Source organism: Anomalospiza imberbis, chromosome 1 (genome assembly GCF_031753505.1).
Source record: "Anomalospiza imberbis isolate Cuckoo-Finch-1a 21T00152 chromosome 1, ASM3175350v1, whole genome shotgun sequence".
NCBI classification, from domain to species: Eukaryota; Metazoa; Chordata; class Aves; order Passeriformes; family Viduidae; genus Anomalospiza; species Anomalospiza imberbis.
The window spans coordinates 127,371,212-127,395,201 of NC_089681.1; the positions used below are offsets into that span (position 1 = coordinate 127,371,212).

At 35.7% G+C, this 23,990-nt stretch overlaps 1 protein-coding gene across 3 annotated transcripts in view; it reads left to right on the forward strand.

Annotated features, from left to right (window-relative positions):
* Positions 1 to 23,990, forward strand: part of SLC25A13 (solute carrier family 25 member 13) — a 99,278-nt gene that overhangs the window by 55,341 nt on the left and 19,947 nt on the right. For all 3 annotated transcript variants that reach the window (XM_068210622.1, XM_068210612.1, XM_068210603.1), the window contains 8 exons: positions 1,109 to 1,255; positions 2,788 to 2,926; positions 3,754 to 3,847; positions 4,350 to 4,434; positions 6,569 to 6,653; positions 7,113 to 7,271; positions 13,936 to 13,988; positions 14,942 to 15,022. In XM_068210622.1, the coding sequence (XP_068066723.1) occupies positions 1,109 to 1,255; positions 2,788 to 2,926; positions 3,754 to 3,847; positions 4,350 to 4,434; positions 6,569 to 6,653; positions 7,113 to 7,271; positions 13,936 to 13,988; positions 14,942 to 15,022 (843 nt within the window). The remainder of the gene's footprint in view (positions 1 to 1,108; positions 1,256 to 2,787; positions 2,927 to 3,753; positions 3,848 to 4,349; positions 4,435 to 6,568; positions 6,654 to 7,112; positions 7,272 to 13,935; positions 13,989 to 14,941; positions 15,023 to 23,990) is intronic.

The following is a 23,990-nucleotide window of genomic DNA, read 5'->3' on the forward strand; positions in this document are numbered from 1 at the left end:
ATTCCTGACTAGCTGGAGTCTTGTATTAGTATGTATTTTAAGGCACATATTTGCAAATATAGTGGAAATAGTTGGAAAGTGTCATGGTCCACTGCAAGACATAGTTTTGCTCTGATTCCATTTTCTTAATAACTGACTATGAATATGTATTCCAAATAAGCACTTTTTCCAGTGAATTTTTTTTATAATCCTTAAAACTTAAAGGGAATACATGGCAATGATTTGTGTTTCTCCATTCAGCTAAAAAATACAGGTTGGGAAGTCTCATTGCATCACCAAAATGTTTGGGGGATTTTTTTTTTTACAAACCTGTAGAACTGAACAAAAATTCATGTGTAATATCCAGTTACTATCTGTGCAGGATTGTTCCTTTTAAATGACAAAAAAGTAGTAGTCTAACAGTAATTTAAGAAGAAAGGGTGAAGGTAACAGTAGGAAAAGATTATATACCTTTTTACTTCTATTGTCTCTCAGAGGTACATTTGAATCACAAAATGAGATTATCAGGTGGTTGTATCAGATAATGTTTATGCCTGTTACTACTACTGAAATACTAAGAACTGACCTTTAATAGTCATGAGACAAGGAGGTCTAAATTAAACTGCTGGTATCTTTTGTAGACAAATAACTATGTTTTAAATGGATGCTCTTTGAGGGAATCCTTTCCAGATTAGTAGGTGTCTACATGGATATCTCTGATTATTTCATTGTCCTTGTTCAGGGAGTAGTGAGTGCTTGTACAGAAAGTATTTTGACCTGCTGTGGGTAATGCACATCATGGAAAATTTTAATGTTCATGAGTGGGAGATTGCTTGCACTGGTGTGTTGATATGTGTTCTCTGTTTCTCAGTTAAATGAACTGCATGACATAATGTCCAGACAGCAAAGAAATCATAACATTGTCTTAGGTACTGAGGTCAGTGATAAAGACCATAGAAAAGGCTGAAATTTACATAAAATATACATATAACAGCCAATTAAAATTCGATTACATGTAGTCATGTTTTGTTAGGTATAAGAGCCTTGTAGGATTGCATTACTTATATTAAATGTAACTGCTAAGGTGATTATTTTGAACCTAACTGCTTTTTCCCCCCTATGTTTTCAGGAGATCCAATTAGAACATGCAAAACAAGCATTTGTACAGAGAGACAATGCTCAGTCTGGAAGAGTCACAGCCATGGACTTCAGGGACATTATGGTCACTATCCGGCCACACATGCTGACACCATTTGTAGAAGAATGTCTAGTAGCTGTGAGTAGTTCTGGTATCCCAGCTGGCAGATCTGGGATACAAATGTGGAATTCTTTTTCTTATGTACCTTGACCACTACACGACACGTAATCCAGCTTGAGGATGCATGTTTTGAAGTCTAGCAGTTATTGTCTACACATACAAAAATTAACCCTGATTGCTGAACATATATCCTCAATGGTCTTGGTTTCCAGAGACAAAAGACAAAGGATGTAGATGGACCTTAGTGATGGCCTACAAATGCCTTTTTCCAGCCATTCCATCATAGTAGACTGTGTCAAATGTTTTTGAATGCCACTACGTCACACTTAGGATATCATCCTCAAAGAACTTGCTTTTAATGTAAATTCTAAGCTCCTGAATGTATTTTCCAAGTACCCGGGACTATGTATGAATTGGAGCATCAGCCAGGGACATTCACTGTGTCTTGACTAATAGTTGTTACACTTGACTATGTATTTTGTCTCTGTTTGGAGTGTATGAAGAAAAGAGGTACATTTGGTTTTGACCACAGTTTATAATTTTGGGAACTTGTAGCAGCACGTTCCAAGTAATCCAAAGCTTGGCCATATTCAGGTTGGAAGATCTGTTTAAAGGTCTGTTATGCTTTGACTTGCAAGGGAGAGATTTCATCACTTCACTTGCAATTGTGAAGTGATGAGTAGTGCAAACTCTGACCAGAATATTAGAAGATGCACGCAGCAAAAAGCATAGCCAGAAGATTTAGGAGCTGACAGTGAGATTTGGTACTTTCTTCCATGTTTCTCTCACAATCTTGTTACCAGCCTTCCTGTGTCATATGCTCTGTCATAAAACATCAAGTATGATTTTTGATTATCCGTCAAGGTCAGTTAAAATTTGGCAAGCTTATGCGTAGTTTTTTCAGAAATTTGCTTGACCATTGATCTAATGATTTAAATAGTGAATTGATCCAATAATTGTTCTGTGTGCAGACCCAGCACCACTTTAAAACAGAGGTTTAGTCTCAGTTCTCATTTGAAAATGAGTAACTGTTCGAACCTTATTGTTCCCATTATGTTTGACTGCCTGATATAAGCCTGAGAGCTTACTGCTGGTTTTCCATGACTTGAAATGCCTGTGAATTTAAAGGTTTCAATTGACCTTTTTCAGAATACGTTTTGGTTTCGTTGAAATTTTCTATATAGTAATATGCTTTACATGTAGAAGTAGATTTCCTCATTACTAGAAATAAGCCAGTTTATGAAACATTTCCAATTGAAGCAGTACTGAAACTTGAACTTTGTAAATTACTACTGGTTATGTTGTTATAATCCTGCATATGTATTTGTTTAGGTTTGCAGGGTGGGGAGAGTTTTATATTCTGGTCATGATTAGTTTCAGTAACATAAGAATCTTTCGTAGTTTAAAGTTCTTTATTTTGCACGTTTTTTTAAAAAGCAAGCCTGTGCTGCTGTCACTCTTGTAAAAGAATATCATTTGAAAACTTTTATTTCAAGGTTTTTTAGTCTTGTAACAATCTCTTTTCTCTTCTCCTCTTTTACTGTCCCTAGGCTGCTGGAGGTACCACTTCCCATCAGGTCAGCTTTTCCTATTTTAATGGATTTAATTCTCTCCTTAACAACATGGAGCTCATTAGAAAGATCTACAGTACTCTGGCTGGAAATAGAAAAGATGTGGAAGTCACTAAAGGTTGGTAGAAATATTTGCAGTCTGGAAGTTTCCTTGGATATTTGAATGGAGGGAAAGACCTCATCTGTATGCTTTTAAATCAATTGGGGCAGGGGGGGAAGCCTGCCTCGTTACCATTCCTTGGTTTGCCACTCGGTTTTGTACAGTCCCGTCAGAGTGCACCCTCCAGCTTTTTCATTTTGTTTCAATCAGAAAAAGGTCCTAGTAAACTGGTGGTGGGGGCAGGGTGAGGAAAGTATGTAAAGATATTTAAAAGTTTAAAAAACTTCCTAGGACTCCTGCCAAATTGGCAGCCTATTAAAGTGACCTTCAAGGGTAGTTGAAGAATTCCATAAACTTGTATTGGCGGCAAAGTAAGCTGATCTACAAGCTTGGAACAAGATGTTATCTGCTATATCTAACCACTTTTATAGAGAATTCCCTGTGCAACACCAGAGTTTCATTAATGTGGCCTCCTGGGACTATGCATGAAAAGTTCCACATCTCTTGACTCCTGTTTTGGGGGTTTTTCTTTGTTTGCTTTTTATTTTATATTTTTCCCTCTGACCTGCAGCTGATTGATACCGTATGTCAAATATCCTAAATCCTGCTGGTAGTACTAAGCTTTAAGACCAGAGTTGTACTTACTTGCATGAAGGACAGACCATTTAAAGCACACATTTATGTAGTGACAGGAACACTTCTGTGTTGGGTAACTTACTCCCCTTTCATCCTCCCCAACCAGCGTCTTCTACTTTATACTAAAATATAGTGCAACTATGGGGTGCTCTGGATTATTTCTTCTAGTTTGAGTTCATTTAATTTTCTGTATTTTTATTCTGTTGCAGAGGAGTTTGTTCTGGCAGCCCAGAAATTTGGTCAGGTTACACCCATGGAAGTTGACATCTTGTTTCAGTTAGCAGATCTTTATGAGCCACGGGGGTAAGTGGATAATTATCTATCCTCCTCTCTTTTCTCTTCCTCTTCTCTTCCTCTTCTCTTCCTCTTCTCATTCTCTTCTCATTCTCTTCTCTTCCTCTTCTCTTCCTCTTCTCTTCCTCTTCTCTTCCTCTTCTCTTCCTCTTCTCTTCCTCTTCTCTTCCTCTTCTCATTCTCTTCTCATTCTCTTCTCATTCTCTTCTCATTCTCTTCTCATTCTCTTCTCTTCCTCTTCTCTTCCTCTTCTCTTCCTCTTCTCTTCCTCTTCTCTTCCTCTTCTCTTCTCTTCTCTTCTCTTCTCTTCTCTTCTCTTCTCTTCTCTTCTCTTCTCTTCTCTTCTCTTCTCTTCTCTTCTCTTCTCTTCTCTTCTCTTCTCTTTCTTGGAAGAAGTGGGAGGTGGTGTTGGGGAACAGGAGAATGTAATGTTGTGGCCCATGTGCAGGTAACTTTTAGTGATCTGAAAACCAACCTCTAAGTAAACACTAATGTGAATTAATTTCATCAGGCGCATGACGTTAGCTGATATAGAAAGAATTGCTCCTCTGGAGGAAGGGACATTGCCCTACAATCTGGCTGAGGCTCAGAGGCAGGTAAGAACAGAAGCCAGCACAATGCTGTTATTTGTTTCCAGTGCCAGGTAAATAGGCAGTCAGCCTCTTCCTGTTGTTGTCATCTAAGTTGCTTTTCTCATGTGTTCTGTAATAACTGTGAGGAGTAACATCTTGTTAGAATTTTTTTTATTGGTGTCATGTTCTCTCCATCTCTTCTTTGTGCCCCTTCCTCTTGGGCTCTGTTTTATCAATGTAATTGACCTTGGAAAGATAATATGTATAGCAGTGTCATCTAGCCAGTCAGTAAATACTAGATGCATGCCTAATTAAGATGTTTATGTTTTATGATTCTGTTGGTCTGTGTTCTTTTTAATGAGGAAAAGAAAAAAATTAAAATTTGGCATCTATCCTATGAAATGGCAGCCCTTGTTCTGAGCACATATTCATGTTCTTGGCTTCGCAGTGTTCTCTGCTTTGCTTTATGCTCTGCTGAATATCAAAATAGGAGAGCTTATGTATAGACTAACATCACAGTTTCAGTAAAAGTATGTCCAAAACCTAAAGGATATTTACTTTCAGTGGTATAACCACAAATGGACTTTTATTTGGTTTTGAGGCAAAAAGAAATAGGAATGTTCTATAATGTCAAACCTGTTGGTCTTTTAGTTTTCGTATTACTTTATCGTATTTTGTATTTTCATTGACACAAGGTTCTCTGCAGATAGATTTAAAACTAACTCTCCCGTTTCTCTCTGTCTCTATTTTAAGGCAGTCTTAACTTTGTGTCTTGTGAGACTAAGGGTTTTTTGTTGGTTTTCTTTTTTCCTGCTCTGGGTCTGTGCGGAGACGCCAGTTTGACCACAATGAGTTGATCCAGGCTACATTTTTAGGACTACCAGGCCATAAGCCAGGCCTCTGTGTGTGTGTACACATGCGTCTCTTTTCCTTCTCTTTTTTCTTCTCCTGCCTCCCCTACATGTGAACACCCCCACCACCTCTCCAAGACAGGATCTGAGGTGGTAGTTTTCTGTTTGTTCAAGCAGTGACTAAATGGTGATGATGCTGGGATAAATTCAAGTAAGTTGGCTTCCAAAGTTCACCATCTATTCCTAGAAGACTCCTAAAGGAGTTAAAAGCTTTTGCATTGGGCTGAATATCAAGTAACATAAGTTACAATAGGTGGCAGTAAAAGGTAGAGAAAAATGTGTGATGGAAGTAGCAGCTTCTTCACTTTTTGCTTTGGAGCCACTGTCTCTGCTACCATGATTTACATTGTTCTAGGAGGCGAGAACAATGAACTATGATCCTTAAGTCTTTCCATTTCTTCTGTGTATGCGACCCACCTTTTCATTTTTTTCCACTTAATTCCTTTTTAATGTCAGCTGCTTGATGCTGAGACTGAAAAGATTTTCAGCTACATTGATGTCTTTAATTTATTTCTGGTCATCTCCACCTATATTGGAATTAACTAAAATGTAAACACAGGAAAATGTATCCATATTTTTTATTTTGTTGCTTTACTTGTAGTATCCTAAAAAGAACATACTGTAAAAGGTGCTAGTAAGTATGAAAGATTTAATGCCGTTGCAGAACTTCTGTTTTGTGTATTATTTTCTTTCATTAGATAGTAATTTTAAATCTGGAACACTTCTGAAATTTATTTTTCATTGGGTTGAATCTAGCACTCATAGACTGTGAGCAAAATGAAATTGTGGGGGCACTTTATGGAACCTTATTTTCCTTCAGCTAATCTGTGTGAGTGCTCACATACTTGTTTTGGTAGCCCGGGAAGTAATAGGTGTACCCGGTTTTGGCGACAGTAGAAAGAAATTCCACGCTGGAGTTGCTTTTAGCTGTAGAAAATTAATGACTGAAGAGGCAATATGTAAGCCCTCATTTAGACCACATTTAGACCATTGATTTTAGAGTTGTATAATTTTGTTGTAGTATCTACTTTCTTTCCTATTCCAATCGGAAGAGGCTGCCTTATATGACACTTAGAAATCAGTGGAAAAAAAGTAATAATTGAGAACAAAATCTCTAGTGTATTGTGGAATTTTTTCCTGGTATCCATATACTTTTATCTGTCTGATCATGAAATGTTCTCCTGGGAAATTAGATGTTTTGATTATTTTTCTTGTCTTTCCTTTTGTTTTAAATCCTGCCTTGACAGAAAGCTTCAGGCGATGTGTCTCGACCTGTTCTCATCCAGATTGCAGAGTCAGCGTACAGGTTTGCCCTTGGTTCAGTTGCTGGAGGTTAGTCATGGCTGAGCAAAAGAATATTCATCTTCTCTGATTGGGTTTTTTGTTCTTTTCTTTTGCCCTTCTTCTCCTTCTGACTCTCATTTTAGTGTGGAAGGCTTCTCAGACTTTCCCTTGGAGCTGTGTCCAAGGGGTGGGATGTCTGTAAGATTGAAGGGGAAAGGATCATCTGGTCTACAATAATTTTGAAATTTATGAACTATTGGAGTTTCCAGGTGGTGTTGCTATCTGATTTGTCCCCAAACAAATTTAATGAAAATGAAACTAATAATGAGGTAGGCCTGGAAAGTGTATTTGGTTAAAACTGTGGGAGGTAGTTTAATGTATCCGGAATATATCACAAAGAAAAAAGATGTAACTGATATTTTAGATGTAAATGTGAAAGATGACAGTTGCAGTCAAACAGTGCAAATGCAAAGTCATGTTTTCTTATATCTTTAATTTTATTTGCAGCTGTTGGAGCCACTGCAGTCTACCCAATTGATTTAGTGAAAACTCGCATGCAAAACCAGCGTTCTACAGGCTCCTTTGTGGGAGAACTTATGTATAAAAACAGTTTTGATTGTTTCAAAAAAGTGCTACGTTATGAAGGTTTCTTTGGGCTTTATCGAGGTAAGTTTAAAAGGTGTTATATACTAATGATAAGATACTATTAAGAGTTTTGTGTGACTGGATTTTTAAGTCATTTTAGTTCAGACTTTTGCGTCTTTGTTACAGGTGAAGGATTTACAAACTTATCAATAATTAAAACTTCACTGTAATGAGAACATTTCTGTAGGACCTCTCTGTCCTTTCTCTCCTCATCTGCCATAGGGAAACATTAGTAATTTCCTGCAGCAAAAATACATTGTTAGTAAAGTTCTCATTTCCTTAGCAGTGCTTAATGCCAAGAGTGTTTTGTCCTGTTTGGTAAGAAGTTAGATCATCTGTGGGTTTTTGTTCTCTGCAGTACTTTTTGTTATGTTTCTCTTGAGACAAAAAGGTCTCTGCGAATCAGTTGCATTTGCTTCAGTAATCATTGGAAATAGTAATCTTTATCAAGTTTTTTGTATACCTTTTCTTAGGTTGTTACTGTGGAGTCAGCCAGAGTGATTCATTGGGTTTCAGCCCACTTAGTTTTATAAATGTAACCAATTCACCCAAGTTATGAAGTTGCCCATTCCAACCTGCCTTTGTAGTCAATGGAGAAAGCTCCAAAATCCATTGACACTGTTCAGGATGTAAATCATTCATACTCACTTTGGATATCTTAGATAAGTGCCAGAAGTTCAATAGTTCAATGGTGGCTTTTTTTTTTTTTTTTGTTCTGTCCTTGTCCCAGTTGTGGCATCAGTGGTGTCAGTTCAGGTAACTCAGGAGGAGTCATAAAGAATCAAGAACCTCTGCATGAGATTCCAGTTCTTCTCTGTCACAGAGTTAAAGTAAATTATATTTCTGATGTCATAATTATTGAGATTTTTTATGCCCCTCTGCCATATTATTAGGGGAGAATTTAAAACTTGCATTACAGAATTAATTTTTAGCTAGCTTGCTTAGAAACTTATTTTCACTTGTAAAATAAGAATATTGTAATGAAAGAAATTGATTGTTAAAAGCACTTGAGTAAGGAATGAAGAACAGAGGATTTTGGTGACATATTGTTATGAACTGGCAAAGCTGTGTGCACCTTAAAAAAAAGTAACAGTTCATAAAAAAATGTGGGTAACAGCATAAAAACTAGGTGGTGTAATAGGTGTGCACACCTTACGTATGACCTGAGTCGCTAAGTAGCTGCTCTGCAAAATACAGACTCTGTAATTATTTCAGCACAATTGGACATGGGAAGGCTCTCTTATTACTGACTGAGTTTGTGGCCATTTTTGGAGTAGACTTAATAATTTAATAAAGAGTATTGACATGGTCTCTATTTTGTAAGGATTTATAGCAATCAAAATCTTTCAAAAGTCCCAGTTATTACCTAAAGAACCAAATGTATTCCTTGTAAATTTTTGTCTGCTTCTTCCAGCATCCTGAAAGAATAAATATGCAGAATTCTACTATTGCTTCCTTCTGTCTTATTGAAATTCTGAAGGACAGTGATTTTTTTTCACCTTGGGAAAAATAAAACAGATAAAAACTCATAAATGTCATAAATGCATGTTCTTAACTCTGTTTGCTTGTCCTGAGTTTGGAATTATTTTTTTCATTGCCAGGTTTAGGGAACCTTAGGAAACTTCATCAGTATAGCTTGTCATTCCAATCCCCATTGTCTTTACTACTTTCCAGTTTTCCAAGGAATATTGAATAGTGAAATCTCAGACAGTTTGGTGGAGCTGAACTTTTAAGACCAGGCTAATAATCTAATTTCTGGATTATATAGTTGAATACCATCATTTTAGAGGCAAATTTAGACCTGCGCTTCTACAAATTCTCTCCTTAAAGAGCACCCTGACTTAGCTCTTAGAGTCAAATAGGAAAAACTGCTTAAAAATTTGGAGCTCCTTCTGTGCAGTTTTGTAAATTCAGACTACTGCTCACTTTCTAAGGAGATGTTGAAGAAAGTTAAGGAGCTGAGTGCAGGAGGAAGTTTCCGGTTAAGCTTGAGAGGAACAAGATTTGAAAGAAGCATTTTATAGATTAGTGTAATTACCCAATGTAATGCAGTACACATTTAGCAAAAGTCATCTTATTCTAGTCTTGAATCCTACACTAGGTAGGACACACTACAGAGTACATTACTTTTTGCTACTCATCAGTCACTGCAATTCTTTCTTCAACTGATTTGTTCAGAGTTAAGTCAATGTGGGTGGTTTTGTCCCCACTGAGGGAGGAAGTAATCATTGGGAGACTTCTCTTTAGCTGAATAGATGCAAAAGCTTTTTAAAAATTGTACTAGGACCATTTAGAGCAGTGGTCTTTTGTGTTGATGCACTTGAAGAAAGCAAGTAGAAATTATAAGCCCCACTCTGAACTGAGCCATTTCAGATCTTTTTAATAGAAGGCTCGTATTTCCATCCAACAAAGTGAACTGATTTCTTTTTGTATCACTGTTTTTTTTCCAAACTTGGAAACCATGTTTTAAACCACCATCTCAGATAAGGATAAATTACACCATCTTGTGGATATCTAGAGAGCACTGAATTTGGTTTGATGTCAATTTGGTTCTAAGTATAATCAATGTTTCCACTGAGAAGACACTTGGATTAAAAAAAAAAAAAAGAAACCAACAAAAACAAACATGATATAAACCTCTGTAGAGTCTTTATAATATGCATTATATGAATGCTGTATTGTTAGCATTTTTTTAAAGACTTTACATCTGAGATAGATTTTTCGTCTGTCTCTCAGCATGGCTGAAAAGAATGCTCATCTCATATACCTGTAATTTACTGTTGTGTCTACGTTTATAGCTGAAATGCATATTTAGAAACTCATAGGTATTTTTGTACATGCAAATTTAAGAAAATTTTGAAAGCTGTGATTTGTCAAGGTCTCTTCCAACTCATGAGGTCACCTACATGTCATAGTAGAATTTTAATCAGAAGTCCACCTGATGAGTCACAGAATGCTTCACAGACTAAAGCAGTGCATCCTTTCACACGTAGTTCATCAAAGTTTCATAGGAACTTTAAGTACCAGGGATAAAATGTAGTTTAGGAAAATGTTTGGTAGCCATGCTGTTAATGCCACTTTGCTTGAAGGATGGAAAAGACAGGGAATGCTGTTGAAGACACTGTCATCTGTGATCATTACCTGTTCAGGAGCTTGTTTGTTAGTTTTATTTCTGTTGATGGTGCTTCTAGCCCTGCAGTGACTCCAAATGCCATCTAATTTAGATTTTAATGATTTGTTCATTATTACTGATGGACTCCCATGCTAATGATGCAAAAAGACTATGGCAGAAGCTTTCCTTCCAAATTATGCAATGGAATACCATATATATAGACTGGAACTACAAGCCTACTTGTACCCCATGTTCTGTCAAAGCACAACATTTTCAGGAAATACCCCATTTCGAGTCTGAGGGAGTTATATTTGAATGACAAGCGGCGATTAATTGTCTAGTTTATTGTGTGAATCCTGTAATGGAAAAATGTGGCAGTATTCCATTATTGCCTTCCTATGAGATACCCTAATGTTTCAAATATTTTATCTAGACCAAGCAAAAAAACCTTCAGTCACTGTGTTTTCCTGATGTGAAGGGAAAATCACATCTGTTACACAGTGTGAAACTGAAGCGTCCCTGTTAGACATCTAAAAAAATACTTTGGCCAAGTAAGATTTTTGTTTCTCAGTGCTATTGGTACTGCTGGGCTGGATGAGCTGTTGTGTGTGTATTCACAATGTATTTATACTGCTTTCAGAAAATAACTTAGAGGGTGTCACAATACAAATGCAGCTTTTGGTGCTCTCTCTTGCACACACCTTCCCCTTCCCTGAGAGTCCCTCTATGACAGTGTATCAGATATGAAGTGGTACATTGTAATTGCTGCTAAAAAGCCTTGGATATAAAAAGGCACTGAATAATGTGTTTACATGTACTATACTAGCAGGCTGCCTATGTGCAAGATATTATGCTCTGATGTTATAAAAGGCATGCATTTTTAAGGCACTGTCAGACATTTCTAAACCTGTTCTCCATCTGTGTATATGTCATATTGCTGATCTGTTAATGCATAGTAACACTAAGAAATTCCCACTGTGTCAAGATAACCCCAACAGAAAGATGACATTTTCATATGGGGCCTTTGATGTGCTTTCTTTCTTTCAAAACTTAGCATCTTTATCATGTTTATAAAATTTTCGACAGTGTTTCAGGGCTCCCATCAAAACAATAAAGAAAAAAAAAATAATTTTGATGGTCATAGCATATAGAATGCACAGGTAGCGCTTTGAGATAGGTATGAAATGAAATGAAGGGTCTCTCTGCCCTCCTAAGGTGCTGGAGACAGTAGGCCTAGCTGGTACCTGGTAAGGCTGTAAAACCTGGTCTTAAAATTCATGCTGCCTTTTATAGAATACTGTCTGCTATCTTGCAGTAGATATATACAGCATTATCTGTAATTAAACTTACAAAGCACTTTTATACTATAAAATCATGTGTGAAGTACAGGCAGGAAAAGAGAAAAATGTTCTAGGTTTTGGTTGCTCAGTCGGGTTTTTCTGGTGTTGGGGTTTTTTTAAACTGCTGTCTATTCGATTTAACCTTTCTCTTCTCTACCTCGAAGTTTTATGGAAAGCTTTGAGTCATAACATTCCCATTCGGATTTGAGTACAAAAGGAATGAACCAGACGGAAAAAAATAATTTGTTCCAAGATAAACATCATTTTCTTATGACTTTACAAGTGTTTTTACAAATACAAAGTTTTGGGAGCTGAAAAAAGGCTAAAAGGCCATCTTCAGATCAGTTCAGTGAAAATGGATTTGATTTGTCCTGCTAATGTTGTTTCTAATATTGGAGGTTTCTGCAGATCATCAACTGGACTACTTTTATACTTTTCATATATTGATATTTTAGAATGTCTTTTTCTGTGATTTATTTGATAAAACATGACTTGAAAGTCGTGGTATGTACAGCTTGGGTGTAATAATATATGTATATGTGATTTTAAAATTAATGACCTATGTGTTTGGAATAGTATCTGCTACATCAGACTTGCTTAATTTTGCTGGATTCAGCTTAAGAATAGGTAGTGTGCTTTTAAAGTATACGGAACATTTTTTAATCTCTGAAGATATAAAATCATTTGCCATAATGTTTATATAAGGCTACACATGTCCTATAGCAAGTTGTAAGTATTATAGCAATTACAAAGGTAATTTTGTAATGAAAAAATTCTATTCATTTTATATTATTGTGTTTCCCTCATAGTGCTACACATAATGTAACAATTATGTAATTCTGAATGGCTTAATGGTTTTTCATTGAGGTCTGGTTTCATGTCACCTGTACAAGTAACACTTTTTAAGAAACTCAAATTCTAAAATTTAACGTAGTCGGCGGAATCTCTTTTAGTTTTGAGCAACTGTATATGAACTTAGTGCTACTGTATTTTTTAATTTGAATATTCAGTCATATGGTCATAATGCAGCATTGTTATCTTGGGTAAATGTTACTTGTATATGTACATCAGCTGTATCAAGACATCAGTACGTAAATATGGTTGGGTCCCCTGCTACCACAAACCAAATGTTGCTTTTCTTCAATGTCAATTCCTTATTAAGAGCATCAGTAGGAACCAGTAAAGCTGATGGATGGTAGCAGGATTGAAGAATATACTAAACCAGAGCATGTGCATTTTTCTCTGTATTATTCTGATACTTAATTCTTTAAGAAAATGCTTTTCAGCAGGTTAACTTTTAGAGGTGGAAACTTAATTGGTTTGGGTTTTTTTTTTCAACTAAATAAAACAGTGGAGAGATGAAAATGTCAGGCTTTGTAGAAAGTACCCAAATGTGCTGCCTGAGCTGCTAAAACAAAGGGCTCTGCACCAGGAGCTCTAGCTGGGGTGATTTTCTCACATTTTTGAATGATGTCCTAATTTCATTATGCTGATGAATGCTTGCAACACCATTCTAGCTTCAGGCTTTGTTGGTAAGCTTTGCCTATTTTTAGGCTGTGTCATTCAAATGTTTACAAAATATCGACCATTCACTTCAAACAAGTGAAGCTGACAGTCAGAAATTCACACTTCCAGTTCTGTATCACATCACTTCTAACAAAATAAAATAGAAAATTCCATACCTGAGTAGAAAGCAACATAACTTCCTTTGTTTTAAGAGCTGATGATTTAGCTGGGCAAAGAGCTCAAGAATCCAGTCATACATGTTTGAATGTTTTGCATTATTTTGATTCCTATTCCCTTCGGTCCTGCCATCTAAATGCCATTGTTTTTGCTAGGAAAAGGTTTTGACTTTTGAAGTAGATTCTTTGTGTATCTCACAAAATTAATTAGAAAGTCTTGATATTTGTGTGAAGGTGCAGAAAATGAAAGTCAGCTTGGGACAGTACTGAAACATATTTGGCAAATCTATATTAGTGTTTAAACATAAAATGAGCTAGTATGAATTAAAAAGAAAAAGAAAGAAATACATATAGACAGTGGTAGCACTTGAAGTGGTAGCACAAAGTTTGTTCTCAAAATTGAATGTTTAAGTACTCTCATTTTATATAATAACACAAAATTGCTGTAAAAATCGCCTGTTTCTAGGTGCTGGTCTCTACATACATTTGTTGATTTGTTTATTTAATACCAGGTTACTCAATGCCTTGAATTCTCTATTTCCATGTTACAGGTCTGTTACCACAGCTGTTAGGAGTAGCACCAGAGAAGGCCATAAAACTTACTGTAAGTTTGCAAATAGATTTTTTTCATGTTTTTCCACATTGTAAAATGCAGCAAATTAAAATTAGCAATGTTAATATCTGACTTGTGAACAGTACAAGTGGCATACAAGTCTCATCCGGAGGTGTAGATGTAAATTTTAGGAATCTTACTGAGAACTTATTTTTGGACTCACTCAAAAATATAACAAGCTCATTCAACTTGTTCAGCTCATCTTCTTGTTTGTAAGTAGCATAGGCCTTTGGTTTCACTTCTTAGCAAATCAGAATAGTTACTTATTGGAGGGCTTTTGTTTTTGTATCTCCATGTGGTTACTTGTATGTGTGATTCTAGTGCAATAGGAGATAGATAATATGAGCATGTAGTGAATTGTTGGTAAGAAAGGAACTTGTTTGCGTGCTTTTTCTAAATGTTTTACTTCTGTAATTTTGTTATTACTTACGTGTTTGTAAGGCACTTAAGAATTTCTTATTATAATCCAATCATAATATATTGTTTATTCACTGATAAGGCAGTATTCATCAACGATAGTAGTATGCATTTAAAAAAAAGGCACATAATGCTACTAATTGAATTGCTGTTGTGTTAAAGCTTAGTGTTGAACATTCTGATATTGATTTGACATTTTAATGTGTTAATTTTAATTTTTTATTAATTTGACACTTCTAAAATATTAATGTATTTTATAATTATCTGATTTTATAATCTACATTATTAGTGATGATTTATTTTTTGAATAATAAGTATTTGAATTATGCTGCAAATTCTTGTTAGAAGGAAGAACATAGCTTTAGAATATTTAATATAAAATCTAAGACTTTGATTTCTTTGATATATCTTGTAGTTTGGTAGCTTAGTGGATGTATTTGCATTTTCATTTGCACAGAATTGGCAGCTGATGAGTGTTTTCTCTGACCTTTTAATTTATCAGCTTTCATAAATGTTTGTCTTTTAAGGTTAATGATTTTGTGAGAGATAAGTTCAGGACTAAAGATGGATCTGTCCCACTGGCTGCAGAAATTCTTGCTGGTGGCTGTGTAAGTATCTTTAATTTCCTTCATATGACATTCATGAAAGTGCAGTTTGTAAGATTAATTGTGTGGACTAAGGCTTCTGTTTAACCACAGATCCGGTTCAAGAGCAGACTCTCCTAAGAGCATCTCAGCTCTTTCCTAGATAGGCCAGCCGTTCTTGATGAAAGGGTAAATGTTTCTGTGCATCGTGCCTTTTAACTGCGCTCTCTAATTCTCACAGCTTAGAGTTTGTCTCCTTAATCAAGAATGTGTCTTTATTCATGTTGGCTGTAGCTTATGGCCTTAAAGAAGATTCATGCTAACCTTTCCAGAAGTTAATAATTAGTTACTACTTTGTGGCACCCACTCTACCACGTCACTTCTTTCCTGATGTGTTATTGCACCCACTAATTTTCACTTTTTGCAGTGATACTGGCTTTTTGAAATGGCAAAGACTGCTCATGCTTCTTTGAGTACATAGCAGACGTAGGCTGTGTAATGTTAACTCAGTGCATAATGCATTCCTGAATGTAGGCTGTATTTAAAACCCACTAAGATTTTAAGAGTGTTTTCCTTGCATAAAGTAGTATCTTAATGAACAACTGGCGCATTACTGGGTAAATGATAATACTTCACTACTTGGTCTAGTTCTGTCTGTTCATATTACAGCTTATTGTATCTGGTGTATTGATTTGTTCAAGCAAATGTAAATACTTTAGGTAAAACTAATAGTTGTTCAAAGACCAGTGCATTTTACAGATAAAGAGCACTGTTTATTTAAAACAGCTTTGATCACTGGGGCAGAACAATGTTGGTGTATTTTTAATCTATCTTTGTTTCTGCTGTCATAAGACAGATGAGGTCACATTTTCAAGCAGTTTCTACCTGTGTCGAAAACTACAGTGAGCAGCAACTTAAAAAAAAATGCTTGTGTCTTAACTTCAGTAGGTGCAGAGATTTGTGCTGTATGTGCTTGCAGAAAGTGAACTAAGATTATCTGAGCCTCAGGGTGCAGTGGCTCGGTTGCATTGCAGGCTGAGAAGCCCTGGCTTTCTGTAATTCTCAGGAGATGGGGCAGGATTTGGCTGCTGTCTCACTGCTCCTTCTGTTTGATCACTGACCTGTTGTAGACTGCCAGGTAGGATCCCCTTGTTCTGTAACTTTAGGAGCATTCAGGGAAGAAAAATAGAAGGGGAGGGAGAAAAGAATGTGGGTCTCTAAAGCCCTAAATAAAAAGCATGCTGTAAATGAAGGAAAAATGCAATAAAGCGCTTGCAGAGTAAAAAGTATTTGCCCCTTACACTAATAAAAAGTCTCATGAACATAGCAGCCATAGAGAATTCTGCAAAATTTTAATTTAAAATGTCATTTGATCTAGAGTTTTTATTTTACAGACTGCTGTGAATTTTTTAATGCAGTACAGAAAACACTCTTTACAGAGACCTGTCATTCATGAGAATGCTGCAGCAAGCTTTTTGCCAGCAGTTCATTGTAAACTAAGAATCTGCTTTAAGAGATAGGTGGTTTGAGATGTATTTTTAAATGTGCTGTAAATGTTGGCTTGTCCTAAATTTATATTAACAGTGAGATGCTGCATGAAGTTGTAGCAGTAGACGTGCAGTGGCAGAATGCCCTGAGTTTTCTTTTAACTGTAGTGCTCCACTTAAGGGCATAATTTGGTGCCAGGTAGATAGGTTGCAACTTGTCTCTTCTGCAGGTGGTCTCTGGGTTCTTTTGTAATTTTAAACCCAATTCAGACTAGCAACAGAGACTCTCATTATCAGCGGTTCCTAGGTTTTTTGGGGTGAATTTTCCTGTCATGGTGTAAATATATGTGTTAAATATGAGATGCCAAAGACATGCTTTTTCCTCTAGCTTTCAGCATTGTATTGGTCTAACTCTAACTGTCCCCGTATAAGCCATTGTGAAACCTGTAATATCATTGTGGAAGCAGCGCGGACAGTGTTGAATGCTCGAAAATTGTCAGTCTTGGATTTTTACCTCATTTCACAATGTAGCAATTGCTTACGTGGGAGGCAAGAAGACAGGAGGGCATGATGTGTTAAAGTCTAAAAAGGGGAAGACGACTAAGATGAATTTTCTAAGACTCCTGCCCTATCACCTTTCCACGTTCCACATCTAATTCTCAGCTGGGATTGTGTTACAAACACAGATTTAAATTTGTCTTCTTCAGTGCTTCTGTTTCCTTGGAGTGTATTCACTGCTTATGCAACAGCTGAGTGCTGGGATGCATGCTAGTTTGTAATGTTTTAAATAGCAGCTCTGTAAATATGGTATGGTAATAATACCTAGGAAAGGGAGGACAAGCAGATACTTGGATAGGTTGGGTTGTTCAGTAACACAAAGGGCTTTGAAGGGGTCAGTATCACCTGAGTAGCTCCACTCTGCTGTTTGCCCAACCATTGCCAGGCGTTGACTTTTAAGTCTCCAAGGAGTTCACTTTGCATCATAATTACTGTGAATTAGTACACATGGCTGACTTTTGCACTTGTAACTGAAGCTGATTGTTTCATTGAACAAGTCTTTTTCTGTTTTGTAAACTGTTTTCTCTCCTAAAAAAAAAAAGAAAGAAGAAAAGAAGAAAATAGATCTTTTATTTCATGACCTTATGACACTTAATTCAGTTAACAGCCTGTTTCATAGCTTTTTATTACGTGAAGATGAAAGCGATAGGTTGGTTGAGATTTTTTTTTTTGAGACCCCCAAGAATACAATTAAAATTATAACCTTTATATTTAAGGAAGGCTGTTATGTAAATTCCTAACACAAGATTTCCATCTCCTTTGTTTGTAAGAAATTTTCCTAATGACTACAGTATTTATTACCCATAAAAATGCATGTAGCTTTCAGATTTGCACAATGCCTGACACCCACCATGAACTCTGATCTCTGCTGCGCATTTTGGACTCTCATCACTCATGCAAATCCTTTATAGCCCTTATGGCTATGAGGCTAGTAAAAATCTTCAGTTTCAAGGCAGGGTGTAATGATGCTGTAGAACTCAGACCTGCTGAGCATCTAAACCACAAAGCTGTCTTAACCTTATTGAATTAAAATGGACACATATATGCTGGGTTTCATTTTTGCTAATGCTGTAACTTACCTTCGGAATTCTTTAATAAAAGGATGTATAAGCTGTAAGTACAACTTGAAATATTTTTTTTTGAAGTGGCAATAATATTGGAATTTCTGGAAGCTTTATTTCATGGTCTTTTACTTGATTTTATATTTTAAATAAAAAATAATTTTAAGTCATATCAAATTTAGCTGTTTGCTTTTTCTAATCTTAATTTACTTACAGGCAGCTGTTGAAAGTAACCTATTTTTTTAATATAGCATTATATATTAGTCTTATTTTTTTGAATTATATTAACACATGGAAAACTCTTTGTAAAAGTGTCATAAATACTATATTTGGGGTTTTGAGACATTATCTTTAATACTAAGTTTTTAGGTGAGACAGTGCTTCTCTTAGTACCTTAAATTAAGCAGTTCAACATTTAATGAAAAATTTACATTTGTATAACTGGGAATGAGATGCAAATATGCAAAATAAATAACATAAAACATTAAAGAATACTAAGAAAAAACAGAAGGAGGATTATAGCATGACTAAAGAAATCGCTATATATGTTGCTTTGTCTGCATATATTAACACAGTGATATCGGTAAATTGGAGACGTAATTTTCAGCAAGAAAAGAGATCTACGTTTTGCTTTATTAACCTTTCCTTCTGCTCTCCCTTTTCCTTCTGAGCACACAGTCTTTTCCTTCCCAGCTGCTCAGTGTGTGCTCACTATTAGCCAGCTTAAATCATGTAGCACAGTACAATTACAGATCCCATACAGATCTGCTTTTGTTTAAATTGTCAAGGCAATTTTAAGCGTATTTCAAGAGACTTTATAGGAATCATAATAAAGTAAAAATGTATTAGACCTGCTTGGGCAGCCTCAACTCTGCTATGGAACATAAAAATCAGATACGGTTAAGATGGAGTGCAAAATCCTGCCCAGAATTAATTTTTATATAGGAACGTGATGTGAAATTCCACATGAATTGTGCCAAATAACAGATCCAGAGCAAATAGTTTTATTAAGCTACTTAAAACATTTATTTTATGTTTCAGGGAGTAATAAAGATAAGTCCACATCTGAGCTACATTTTCTTCGTGGCATTGCAGTGGAGACAGAGGGCGTATAAACTGCAATTCCCACATTTAGATCTCTTACTTTCAAAAATTCAGACATTTGGAAGTTGTGGACTAAAGGAGACTAAAGGTGCCATTCTTGCTTTCATTATTATGAAACCTAAATATGTTAACATTCAACTATATTTGGCAAGGGAAGCTGAGCTATGGGTAAAATTAAACTGCACAGTATATATGCCAGGGGAAAAAAAAATACCTGTATGTATATCTGGGAAAAAAAAAAAGAAGCAAACAACTGCTGTCACAGAGAAAAGTTTTGGTCTAGTTTATTGAGATAGATAAATGAAGAATGTCATCTTGATGATTGCTCTTTGACAGCAAAAGGCATATGTCTCTTGAATGCTTAGCAGATTTGTTCTCAGAGGTCTGTTCTCCCTGTGGTTGGGGATCCATTCCTTTCAAGGAGAGTTCTACCTGCTTGTGTATGTCCAACTTTCACATCTGCTTTAAGGAAAACTTATACATTATACATTATTTTTTCACTTGATTAAATTTAAAGCTATTTTTTGTGCATAAAATTGATGTTGTTCAATAAATTATTTAGATTTAAATTCTGTTTAACGTAATTAATATAATGTAACTTGATATACTATAATTAATTAGGTATTTTTAAAGTATAGTACTGTTGTCTGAACCAGTGTAATTGTAGGTATTTTCAGCATGCTGAAAATCATTTAAACTAATCGTAAATTTTTTGTAAAAAACCCCCAGCTAGATCTGGACTTTAATTTTACTTCACATTTGCAAACTCATTCTATTTCAACTCTGCTCTGTTTTAATTGTCTCTGATAAATTTTCATCTAAATTTAGATTTAAGCCTTATGATGAAGTTTGGGAAGGTAACATACAGTAACATGATAGCCCTCTCCAAGAGGCTGTACCAAAGGCTGGGAAAGTTATGGGTGTAAAGTTCCTGCTTCTCTTTGGCCTCACCCCACATTTTCTTGCAGGTTTGGATGTTTTTAAAACAACAGTTTGCTGAAATTTTCATCCAGTCATACCTACTTCAACTGGTCTTTCCCTAAATCAGTAATGAATTTCACAGAACTTGATTTCATTTAGTTTTGAATTTTCCTTTTGCATTAGGTAATCTAATTTAAACTTTTTTTCACAAAAAGTATTTTTCCATAACAAATAAGAGATACTTTCCCATTTTGCTTTCTCTCTCATCTTCCTTTTCATTTCCTTTCCCCCTGAAAAAGAGAGAGATAGAAAATTTTTCAAACTTTTTTTCCAACTGTAAAACAAGGAGGGATGCCTAGGTTTAGGTTGATAGCTTTCTGATTCCAGAACCAAACAATTATGAATGCTTAAAAAGTCCATTTTTTTCCAACAAACTTACTTAATATTAATTCAACATTAATTTAAAAATCTTATACTTTTTTTTCCTGTTTTATTAGAAATAATGACTGCAAAGTTGTACCCGAATGCACACTGCAGTTTAAGACATGGATTTGTTTTGACAATTATTTTTTATTACATGTCCCTTTCTCCTTTTACTTCTTCTTTTACTGGCAGTAAAATATTACAGTGTTTACCAGTGAAGGTTCAAAAAACCTCCAAATCCAAAAAGAAAGGCTCGAACTCAAATCAGGAATTAAAATCTATCTTTCTGTGAGAAAAAGGAAGATATTTATGATGTCACAGTAATTTATGATGTGACCAAGAAATAATGAGTCACAGTTTTAATACAGCTACCATGCCTTAGGGCTTGAAAGGTCTGTAAATCATTAAATGATTCTACAGCTAGTCAAAATAGACAAGTAGAGCAGACAGAGCCAAACATTAACAGATTTGACAGGTCTGTAAGTTAATTGCTTTTATAATGCCAATCAAGTAGGCTCCACTTTGATTTTTTGGCTAGGCTTCTGAGAAGTGAATTACCTATAACGTGGAAAATATCCACAATTTTAATTTTTTTCCCATTGCAGACTTGGTCAGTACTTATAAACAAACCGTACTCCTGTTTGTTTCTGTTTAGGCAGGTCATTAATATCCTGTTGTAGGACACTCCTCACAACTTGTATCTGAGTCTTGGAAATCCGATGCAGTAACAGGAACGTACTTCTGTTCAGACTAATTGTAATTCTATTTATGAGCACTTTTATGTGAGGATTTGACAGAGCTTGCTTTACATTTTAGGTACATTTGGACATTAACAAGACTGTGATTCTAGCAGTGTTTGCTGATTGAGCTGCACAAAGTAAAACCTTAGCCAGACCAAGGGAAAGCAGTCCCCAGAAGACAAGAAAGATTAGCTAGAAAAAACCAGAATGCTGCCTGGGCAGCATGAAAGCTGTTTCTGTGATAGGCTGATCAGGGTAGTGAAAAGCAGATGATTGAGGGCTCAGGAAGTCTTGTGATCTGAAGAAAAGGTATTTACTATATGAACTCCCATTGCTAAAGAACATTATCAGAATGCTGTGTAGATAGGACCACAGATGAGAGAACACAAAATAGCATGAGATGGCTTGTCTAGATTTTTGAGGCCTGGATTTATGGAATGAAAAGGTAGCATAGAACCAAGCTTTTGAGAACCCAATATGCTTTGCTCTTGACATACAGTACCATGAAATTAAGGTGGTCACCTTTGAGATCTGTTAGAAAAACAGTAATTTTGGACTGCTGTCTTGTACTTGGGAGCTTTTCTGGTAACAGGAGTGTCCATAGTGAAATCCCCTGTGCATCAGTTTGGCATAATTCATCTGATGCTCTTGGGACCTACTGCCATGCAAACACCAAGACTTTTAGAGGTAGTTTGAAGCACTGCAGTGGCACTCTGTAAATCTGGCTTCTAAGCCTTGTTCTGTTGTAGAGTTGGTATGCGGTTTTGTGGTAAATCATGGAACAGTTCTGTGCCTTAGTTGCCCTTTATTTTACAATGAGGATGGTAATTCTTCTGTTCTTGAAATCATTGGTACATTTTTAATTTAATTTTTTTATGACAATGAGCAATCTTTATTTAGTGTCTGTACTTTAGGAACCATGACTTTAATTAGGATTAATGGATGCTAGGAAATGCACAGGAAAACAAATTGTTTCTGGAAGCTGACAAGGAGTAAAGGCTTGGGACAGAGTATGATATGCAGTAGGACTGAATATGATAAACAGTTGAAATTTGCATCTGCTTGTCTTTTATAGATTAAACAAGTAACTAAGACATTGCAGACAATTTCTTTTGCAGAGGTTGATTTTTGGTAATTGTATAATATATTGCTTATGTATTTTTATGATTGCCATTAATTGCTATAATTGCTATCCCTGGGTGATATTGTTGAAAAACATTAACACTCTAATAGCAGTAGTAATCCTGTCTTCATCCATGAAATCATAAAAAGGGATATGTGATAAGTTGGGTGGGATGCAGAAGAAAGATCCAGGCTGACCCTAAAAGCTGTTACTGAGAGCAGGAAAGGGGCTAAAATTTGAAATAAGTAATAAGGTTAATTAGAGGAGCAAGAATATTTGATGGTCAGTAGCACTGAAAGGAAAATAATCTAGTACTTTCTTCTGGAATGGAAAACACAGAATTTCCTTCTTTAATTGCAGGCAGTATTCTCTTCAGGGCATACACTAGAGCTTTAAAATAGAGATGTGAAAGCCTGAGGAGAGTTGTGTCTGGTGTGCTCATTTCTTAGTTAATCTCATAAGGGCACAAAAAGCAGTTATATTAAAAAGAACAGGAATTTCTTCTCTCTGTGTGATGAGGGGGGGGGTGAAAAACTGTTTATTTTCCAGCAAGTTTATTGCAGAGTGATTTGAACACGAAGAAATAGAAAACATTTTGACTTCTTAAACTGAAATACTGTTAAGTGATTGTTACTAAACCAATTTTTTTAAATTACAGAGTGGGCTTTATTTCTCCATGGACAAAAAAACCCAACCAATCCTCAACTATTTCTACTTCTTCCTTTTATGCAGTAAAGTAGCAGTAGACATGATAGACAGTACTGTATTACTGTGCAAGACTATACTGCCATCGAGAGGTGTTGGGTGATATCATACCAATTGCACAGTTGAAGAACTGCAAAAATGGGAAAAAAGCCAGCTTATTTTTAAAAATTCACATGTGTTTGGGTGCATAGTTAGCTAACTTTGTTAAAGCACATTTAAAGGCATGCACATTTCTTGTTGTGCATGTATGAATTTTTCTTGGATGACAGTGATATTTCCCTTTTATTTGCTTGCTCTAAATCAAACAAGACCATAAGTGCTTGTGATTAGGTCAAATGTTAAATTCTTTCAGAATAATATGGGCCCTTTGTGGGCCCTTTGAGATAATTATCTGTGCAGTACCTCTGGTTATCTATGCCTATAAATAACTCAAAATTGTAGTTTTTACTTTAATCACATGATAATAACTGAAAAGTAATAGATTTACTTATACAATCAGATCATTTGTTTAAAAAATGATTGGAAGGTGTGATAAGGAATTCAGAGTTGAGGGTATTCAAGTTTGTAACTTCAGTACAGAAAAATTTGTGTTACTGGGAACCATCTGTATTAAACAGTTGATGTGTTTGATTTTTCTGACACTTAGTGGAGAAATCATTAAGCTTGAGCAACCTAAGCTTCAGTGATGTTTATTCGGGACAAAAAAAATAAGTTTTCCAACTCTTCCCTTTGGGAGCTTATTTAAAAATTTTTTTAATTAAATACATTTTTGACTGCAAAAGCTAGCAAGCCAGAAGGCAGTATTCTTCAACTTTTGGCCAAACAAAATGAATGAACAGGGTGATACAATGTGCTGAGGATGTTTTGTCT